Source organism: Ursus arctos, unplaced genomic scaffold (assembly GCF_023065955.2).
Source record: "Ursus arctos isolate Adak ecotype North America unplaced genomic scaffold, UrsArc2.0 scaffold_28, whole genome shotgun sequence".
In the NCBI taxonomy this organism is placed as follows: Eukaryota; Metazoa; Chordata; class Mammalia; order Carnivora; family Ursidae; genus Ursus; species Ursus arctos.
The window spans coordinates 1,326,050-1,335,250 of record NW_026622963.1 but is presented as its reverse complement, the minus strand read 5'-3'; the positions used below and the strand labels follow the sequence as shown (position 1 = coordinate 1,335,250).

The 9,201-nt window shown below is 47.9% G+C and overlaps 1 protein-coding gene across 12 annotated transcripts in view; it reads right to left on the bottom strand.

The window, feature by feature from the left end:
- The window catches only part of ZNF609 (zinc finger protein 609), a 259,999-nt gene that overhangs the window by 54,195 nt on the left and 196,603 nt on the right, over positions 1-9,201 (bottom strand). For 8 of the 12 annotated variants that reach the window (XR_007190679.2, XR_007190678.2, XM_026478297.4 and 5 more), the window contains 6 exons: positions 7,073-7,160; positions 4,036-6,373; positions 2,934-3,300; positions 1,343-1,518; positions 866-1,082; positions 313-391 (listed from right to left, as the gene is read on the bottom strand). Coding sequence is in view for 9 of the 12 variants with exons in the window: in XM_026478297.4 (XP_026334082.1) it covers positions 318-391; positions 866-1,082; positions 1,343-1,518; positions 2,934-3,300; positions 4,036-6,373; positions 7,073-7,160 (3,260 nt within the window). In the remaining 3 variants the exon portion in view is untranslated. The remainder of the gene's footprint in view (positions 1-312; positions 392-865; positions 1,083-1,342; positions 1,519-2,933; positions 3,301-4,035; positions 6,374-7,072; positions 7,161-9,201) is intronic. The other 4 variants (XR_007190697.2, XM_026478300.4, XM_044391988.3 and 1 more) reach the window with 1 other exon arrangement.

The window sequence follows — 9,201 nt, the reverse complement described above, 5'->3', positions numbered from 1 at the left end:
GCAAGGGAAACATGGACAGATAACCAGGCACTCAGCCTGCTGGTGTAACAACCACCAAGTGGCGCTCCGACAAAACTGCAGGGGAGGCCAGTCCTGGCCCCATGGGGACACTGGTGTTGGGCAGCTCTTGTCCGAGGTACTTGGCTTAACCGGAGACTGGGAGACTCGCACAAGAGGTTTGGCGAGGGTTCCACCATTTCCAGACCACTGACCCCACACAGCTTTCCCTCACTTAGTCCCCACAGGGGTTCTGTGATCCAGGTATCAACTATCCCTGCTCTATGTGTTGTCCCAAATTAAAAAGTGACTTACCATTCTCACCTCCGCGGGGGTGGGTAGAGTGAGGGAGTTGAGCCTTGCTGGCTGGCAACAATGGCTGTAGAAGAAAGCCCTGAGTGAGGAGGAGGACATGTTTAGTGTAACACTCCCAGAACCCTTTGATTAAATACTCTCTATCAGCTTGGGAGGAGTTTCTCCATAAATTCCTAGCTCTGCTGAGTTTTGGGGTGCTGACAGAAAAAAAAAAAAATCTGATTCTTGGCCAGATATAGTGGCTGCAGACAGTATAGATAGCAAGGCTCTATTTTTCAGCTGCCTGTTTCTCTTTGGCTATGGAAACACCTGGTCCTTACTCTTTTGACTATCAAAGCCAATTTTCTACAGGAGTTTGAGAGTCCCTAAGCTCCAGGGGAGGAAATAAATGTCACATGCTTTAATGCCTGTCTGCAGGGGGCTAAATCCTAAGATCCTGGACAGATTAGAAGCTCAACAAGAAAAAAAAGGATTCTTGCTGGGGGTCCCATTGCTGTGCAATGCTACTATGCTACTGGGATGAGTCAAAAAGAGGTAGGGGAAGGAGGCTTACCTGCTGCGTAGGGTAAGTTGTACTGTGCTGGGAGCAACGAGTACCCCAAGTGGTGGTGGTGGTGGTGTGTGGACATCAGGCGCTGAGAAGGGGAGGTGCGGGGCCGGTCTACACTCCTTTCACCCCCGCCTGCTCCCCCAACGCTGCTACAGCTGCCACCACCCCCAACCACCCCACAACCTCCCCGATCTCTCTCCTGAGACGTTTTATCAGTTATCTAGAAAAAAAGCAGACACAAAAGCACTACTGTGAGACTGAGACACACACAGACACACATACACAGACTCACACGACAGCAAGATGCTCCGAGCCCACATTATGACTCCTTACAAACGCGGGGCACCCAAGAATTGTGGAGGTGCCCGGTGAAGCCAATGCCAAGTCGGCCAGGCTGCACTGTAGTTAAGACCCGAACTTGCCCGCCCGCCTTCCTCCAGACCCTGGATCTGGGTTTTGGTAGCAGCCAGTGCCACTTACCGTGGGCGACTTGCTCTTGTAGTGACTGGCATGCTGCTGCAAGATGTCCAGAGCTTTGGACTCTGAGCTGGATTTGCAACTGACACTGGGGCTGGCTCGCGCCTTGTCGGCATCTTCACCCCCCGAGACCTTGCTGCCGTATGGGGAGAAAGAGTAGCTGGAAGGTAGGTAGGAACCTGGGGAAGGAAAAATAAAGCAAAGAGATGAGAGAAGCAGGAGAAACTGTTTCAGTGAGCCTGGTTAGGCGGGCATCAGCTTTCCGAGGCACAGGCGGAGAGAGTTCCCACCATGGTGTCCTCAGGCTGAAACGATTAGTTTGCCCTTTCTTTACTGAGCTCTAGAGGCAAAACTAGCTAAGAGAGATTAGGAATACAGCCCTCAACTTCTGAGGAATCCACTTCCCTAGAGCCCCAGCCTCAGAGATTCACCTTGGAGAGGCATTGCGGTAAAGTGGAAAGATCGGAGGATTTGAGTCACGTGACCTTGGGTTCACCTCTCCCTCTCAAGACTTAACAGCTGGGTAGCCTTGAGCAAATTAACAACCCTTCTGAGCTTCAGTTTCTTTCCCATCAAAAGGAAGATGCCAATACTATTCCACAGGGAAGATTAAATAAGAGAATGTACATAAATCACCAAATACAGTGTGTGGCCCACAGCAGGCCCTCGTCAAGGCGAAGTGTTACTTCTATGTGGATGGACGGGTGGCGGGCAGAAAGGAGCGCCACACGGGGAGGCAACTTCCTATTTCTGTTTGAAAAGCTTACTTGTGCTATTTAGAGTTTACCTTACGACGTTCGAGCAGGATATCAAGACTAGGCTGCTCTCCGATAGGGAGGTGGGAGCTCTGAGGAGTGAAGGAGTGCTCTTCTGCCCCAGAAGCAGCCCACGTGGCTCTTCGGACCACAGAAAGCGGCGAGTGCCGTTGAGCGGGAGCACGGTCTTATAACAAGTTAAAAACACTTACGTCCCTACTTTGTGGCCCTCCCCGAGAATTCACGGATGGCAGGGTCAGGAGCTTATCCTTCCCAGGCTGAACGTATTCTACTGGACTTTCCCCCATTCGGATTTCAAGCAGTTCTTCCCCTCTCCCGCTGTCTTCCAACCTTCCAGCTGAACATGATCTTGTAAATGAATACATGCATTGTCCTGGTCTGAATTATTTGTTCCATGTGTCTCTCCTGGTACAATTAAGTTGTAAGCCCCTTGAGAGGGAACTAGTCTTCTCGGTTTCTTTTGTATTCCCCAAAGTGCCTAACCCATGGCAAAATGTAGGGTTTGTGTTTGAAAAAACCCCAGCAGAGGGAAGATGGTGGTAGAGAGGGAGTTTTGCCTTCGGTTATCCAAGAAAACGGACTACAGAGGCAAGACTCTAGACGGAGCAAGGGAGGGAGAGGCGGTCCCACAGAGTGTAGTCAGGGGTCATTCAAGGAGCTCGGGGCTAGACTGACCGCTCACAGAATGTCACGTTCAAAACAGGACAGTCACCTGTCCGGGCCTCATTAAGCCTTAGGGCTGCGCAAAAAAACTCTGGCCCTGCAATCTGTGCTTCATTTCCCTTCCTGGTTAATGGAGCCCCAGGTGGGGGCCGTACCTGGGTAGTTCTGCATCATCACAGCAGGCATGCCCCGGTAGCTGGGGTGGTTGGGGTCATAGGATTGGCTGTAGGAGTAGCCGTGCATGTAAGGGATGTAGGACTGGTGCTGGGTGAGGGGGGAGGACACAGGCACATGGACACTTGGTCGAGGCTCCTTGCTCCCGAGGCGGGAGTCCTCAGATGTGGACAGCTTGCAGTCACTACTTGTGCTTTCCTTCCCATCCTCCTTGGAGACAGAGTCCTTACTCCGACTCCTTTCTTCCTTCAATTTACGGTCCCGCTCTTCTTTCCACCGCTCATCCTCTGACTTAATGTCCGAGTACTTGGCAGGATAGACATACGTCCACATCCGGGGCTCTGCTTCCTAAAAATCACAGAAGGAGCACTGAGTTTTGTACAGATAGGAGAGAGATTTCAAGCCCAAAAATGCTGGAAAGAACCCAAATGTCCCTCAATAGACTGATGATACATATTTTCATATATTCATAAAGTAGAATACTAAAAATTAGTGAAAATAATTACATTGCATAGGACAAGAAAAAAAAAAAGGCATGACATACTGGTTCCATTTATTATTTTTTTAGAAGATTTTATCTTTAAGTAATCTCTACACCCAACGTGGGGCTCAAACTTACAACCCTGAGATCAAGAGTCGCACGCTCCACTGACCGAGCCAGCCACGGTCCGCACTATAAAATGTCTTAGAAAGTAACTCAGTCTGAGTAACTCCCTCTGGGAAATGGGAGAGATCACCATGAACTCACTCCACAGGAACCAAACAGTGGAAGAAACACTGGACTAGGGATTGAGATAACCTGGGTTCCAGTCCTGGCTCTGCTAGTGAAGTTGCTAGTTACCCTAAACAAATCAAGCTGACTTACCTGGGCCTCTCCTGTCAAATGGGAAAAACACCTTTTACTGATGTAAATGTGCTTCTTAAAAACACAAACACGATTTATAAAGATAAAGAATCCTTAAAATTAGAGACCTCTCCTGCCAATCTGTATTCTGCTGACCCCCTACCTAAGAAGAGCCCTGATTTGTGAGAAAGCGAGAAAGGCTATCAAATAGTATTTCTATTTCCTCCCAGAACAGTTACCTGTCGGTACCAGAGTATTGGATCCACCTCTGCCTGACGGCCACACTCAGCACCTGTCTTAGCCTCAGAGGCCTCCTTGCCTAGGTGGCTGGCCTCACCCAGCTTCACTTTAAGTCCTTCCGGGGCCTGGCTGGGGAGTTTGGAGGAGTCGTCTAACTTGGGAATAATGACTGACTTAGCAGGGTCAGCCCCTGGCTCCTTGGCCTTCCCGGGTCCCGACTTGACCAGGTCCGTCAGGCTGGGGGCCTTGGTGAGAGTTGGTGGAATCGACGGCTTTTGCTTCCATTCTTCCTTGAGTGCTGCCTCCCGCTCCTTCAGGCCCAACTCCGCCTTCTTGTCCAGTCCCCGCTGCTGCTCCAGGCTCTGCCGTTTCTGCTGTTCCTCGTACTGCTGCCGGTAAGCCGTGTTCGTGCTCAGGAGGTGGGTGTGGTAGGTCTGGTCACTGTAGCCGTACGGGGGCACGTAGGCATACTGGTTGTAGTACAGGGACTGCATGTACATGTTGGGACGCTGCTGGATGACGGAAGGCTGCTGACTGGAACCGCTCAGCTCTGGTTTCTTTTCCTCACAGACATCGTTCTTCACTTTCCCCTCTATGCTCTCAGGCTCCTCATCCTTTTTTGTCTTCAGAGCCTGGCTCTCCACTCCTGCCTGGCTGTTGGGGTTCAGAGCCCCTGGGCTGGACTGTGCATAACTCGGAGAGTAGTAACTCTCAAAGCCTTGGTAATATGGTGAGTCTTTGCTCTGCGGCTGAGGGGGGAAAAGCGTTTTCTTAGCCCCTTCCTTAACCAACTGTTCGGGGTCCTTTGATTTGACGCCGTCCACTTTGCCCTCCCCATCCTCCCCAGCATCCGATATGTCAGAGTATGCGGGGCTGTTGGTTTTGACTGAGTTGGCTTCAGCTCCATTCTGGGTCACCACATGTAAGGGAGTCAGGGGCTGGGTAGGGGTAGTGCTATCCATGCGGCTACTGCCGCCAATTGAGGGGCTGGGGGCATTGTCCGTGAAGCTGTAGATCTTGTCAGCTTCCGCCTTGATGCTAGCCAGTCGGCTTTGGTGGGGGTCTGATGAGCCATTCAGGAGCCCCTCCATCTTCATCCCATCTCCTGATGATTCCCTGAATGGGCTTTTGCCTTCTTCTGCTCGACACACCTTCCCAGGGGTCAGAGGGCTTTCAAGTTCCTTTGAAGACTCCTTCTTTTTTTTGTCTTTCTTTTTCTTGTCCTTGGCTGGAGTCAAGGCAGGGTTGACTGTGAAAGGTTCTCCCATCACAGTGGGCTTGGGCTGAATAGGCTTGAGCTGGGGGCTGTTGGGCATGGCTTGGACCACTGTGGTGGTCAAGCCTGAGGAGGAGCCTGGGCTTGCTGCTGTGAAGGTGGCAGTCTGGAAGGTGTAGATTTGCTGCGGGGGGATGGCAGGGGCAATAGGCCGCGCTGACTTTAAGCTTTTGGAAGGAATCTTTTCAGGCTTCAAGCTAGAGGGCTTTTTACATTTTTCTTTTTCCATACACTTCCTTTCCAAAGAATCAAAGGCATCATTGCTTGTTTCATCCATTACTGAGGGTCCATCATCAGAGCCGTCATTCGATAAGGCCCCGAGGTCTGTGTCTCCTTCCCCACTCAGCTTTTTCTTACAGAGGCCTTTTGTGCTGAATTTGCTTGAAGGAGAAGGGCTGTGGGGCTCTACGAGCCGAACTTTGGGGGTAGCTGAGCGGGCAGGGGACAAGGAACCTTTTTGGGAGACAGGTGCCCCATTGCAGCTCCCGAGGTCTGCGTGGAGGGTGGGCTCCTCTCCGTACTCACTGTCTCCATCTGCTTCCGGCTTGCTGTCATCATCTGTGTGGGCATGGGCTTGGTGGTACTTAAGTCCATTGATGTGCTTATACTTTTTGTTGCAGTTTGGGTGGGGGCAGTCAATCAGGACTGGGGAGGGACAATTTCTGTCTAGAACAGTGGGTTCCACCTTGGTCCCAGGGAGGGGACCGGTGGCTGAGCCCATGGAATTCGTACGGACACGCTTGCTCCCTTTGGAGTCCTCTGAGCTAGAATTTAGCTCCATGTCTGAAAGTGGTTTGTTTTTCCGCTTATTAGCTGAGGATGGGCTGGCCTTGACATCCTCAGAGGTGCTACTGGCAGGTGGGCGATGCTCTGAAGAATTCTGGCTGCCCCGACGGCCTTTGCTATTGGCTCCTGCCCGGGTTTTGCTGCTGCTGCTGGTCCCTTTGCTGTCAGAGGCCGTGGCTGTCTCACTGACAGGTGTGTTGCTGTTGGGACGCATACGTTTGCCTCTACCCCGGCCATTGCGCATTTCCAAGTCACTGGTGGGGGAGTCGCAGAACCTTGGCAAAGGGCAAACACAACAGGATGTTATTAAGAAGAGAAAACAACTTCAAACCAGTTCAGCTGCCTCCAGAAGAGCTGTCCAGATGGTAACTATCAGTTTCAATGAATATGATTTGTTAAAGGAACTTCTGAAAGCGTGGGAACTGCATTAAGGGGTGAGCTCCTAGGATGCTATCTGCATGCTAGCCGTACATCATTCCCCAACATCTGGGTTCCCCAAACCCTGGCAAACTGGGTACAAACAAGCTGTAAAGTGCCATTCACTGAAATGTCAACTGGAAAAGGTCCTTGTGAAACCCACATTGTCTAGTGTTCATAAAACTGAAAATGTTCTTGAGTTTCAACTCCTCGGAGATGGCTACCATCAAAAAGCATCATCAATGATTGTTTGTTTACCCACAGGAGACTCGATGGACTTGATCTGAGGTGACTACTGGTAGAAGCCAGAATTCAGTAACTCCAGACAAAGGCCTAAATAGGATCTCGTTCCATCCCTATCCAACCCATCAACACGTAATTCACTTATTCCTCTTGAATGCCAGAGCAGTAGAGTGCCTTCCCTTATCCCAGCACCATCATATTCTTTAAAAGCTGGGTATCTTAAAAGGTCTCCAACTCTAACAGGATGAAGGCATAAGGGATCACTTATTAGGGTGGCTCAGACTAACGTACACGGAAAGCTGTAAAATGCTTACCTGGGGGGTGCCCAATCATGCCGTGTGCAGTCAAGAAGTGTACCCACGTATGTCTTGTTCCTCCATGTCACATTCACCACCAACATCCCTGGAAGACAAGAAGAGTCAGATATAGACACGAGAAACCTTGCTGGCCACTGAGACGAGTTATTTTTCATTTGAAGAGGATTCTGGCTCCTGTAGGAGGGTTTAGGGGGTGCTCTGGGTCCCCATGAGACACATAGGATTGGGCCGAATATCACTATGGGAACTGCCTATTCAGCTCAATAGATTTTTAAGATTTAGTGCCATACTGACATCAGATTTCTCTTTTAAAGGATAAAATATCACAGTTAAAAAGCACTATTTACTATATTTTCAAACTTTCTATTGATGGGATCATGCTGGGGTGTAACTTACCTTTCTCATTAACATTACAAATTTGAGATGTGTCTATGTTGACATGAAAAGCTTAATCAACTTTTTTTTAAAAGATTTTATTTATTTATTTGACAGAGAGAGAGATCACCAGTGAGAGAGGGAACACAAGCAGGGGGAGTGGGAGATGAAGAAGGCGGCTCCCAGCCAAGGAGCCTGATGTGGGGCTCGATCCCAGAACGCCGGGATCACGCCCTGAGCTGAAGGCAGACGCTTAACTGCTGTGCCACCCAGGCGCCCCTAATCAACTTATTTTAACTGTGCTCACCTATGTGTGATTTGACCACAATTTACAAATTCTCCTACCGATGGATAATTAGGATATTTTGGACATTTCACTCATAAACGATATCACAGTGAACATTCCTGTCTTGTTCATATTACTTAAAAATGCTTTTGGATGGATAATATAGTCATACTCCAAAATTTAAAAGCTAGCAAACAAATCCCAACATAAATGAAGTGTTCCCTCCCGTCACTGTTCTTTAGCCTTCTAGTTCTCTAGTCAGAGACGCCCATGGGTCCACATAATCCTCCAGAGAGATTTTATTCATTTATAATCAAATATACCTTCTTCCTCAAATGGTAGCAAAATATACTATACTATTCTGTACTTTTTTCATCCAAGCATATATTTTGGATCATTCTATATCAGTACACATAGAACATTTCATTTCAATGGCTGCATTTGAATGATTTCAAATTGTACCATAATTTATTTAATCAGTCCCCTGGTAATGGACATTTAGGTTGCTTCACTATTCTGCTATTCCAAATAATGCTAAATGAATAACCTTGTACAAATATTTTATCTTACTTGTACGAGTATGCCTGTAAGATAAATTCCTATAAGTAAAATTGTTAATCATAGAGCACTTGTATTTGGATTTTTGATGAATACTGCCAAACTGCCATCAAAGAAGATACACTAATTTATACACCCATCAGTAGTGCATGAGAACACCAGCTGTCCTTTTCCTTTGGCAATACAGTGTTCTCAAACTTGTTGATCTCTGCCAACCTGATAGGAGAAAGAGAATGTTTACGTAGTTTTAATTTAATGTTTCTTATCATGAGTTTGTACATCACATCATTTTAAGACATCATTATGAGATGTATTTCCTAAGTGAACTGTCTGTTCAAATCCTTTGCTCATTTTTCTACTGAATTATGTAGTCTATTTATTATTTGTATCTCATAATATAACTAGAGTAAGCCTTCTGTCTGTTGTACAAATCAGGTATTTCCCCCTGGTTTGTCATTTGCTGATGGTGGTTAATGCTCCGTAGACATTCTTTACCTTAAGAAAAAAAAAGATTTTATTTATTTATTTGAGAGACAGACATAGTGACAGAGAGCACAAGCAGGGAGGAGGGAGAAGCAGGCTCCCCACTGAACACAAAGCCCAACGTGGGGCTTGACCCCAGGATCATGACCTTTGAGCTGAAGGAAGACGCTTAACCAACTGAGCCACCCAGGCACCCCTATTTATTTACCTCTTTAAAGAAGGTTTATTTAAGTAATCTCTATACCTGATGTGGGGCTCGAACTCATGACTCTGAGATCAAGAGTTGCACGCCGTACTGACTGAGCCAGCCAGGTGCCCTGAAATGATTTCCTTTTATGTTGTTAAAACATTTATTAATCTTTTACGGCTTCAGAGTTTTCCGTCCTATTTCAAAAGGCTTTCCTTATTCCATCACTTCATTAAT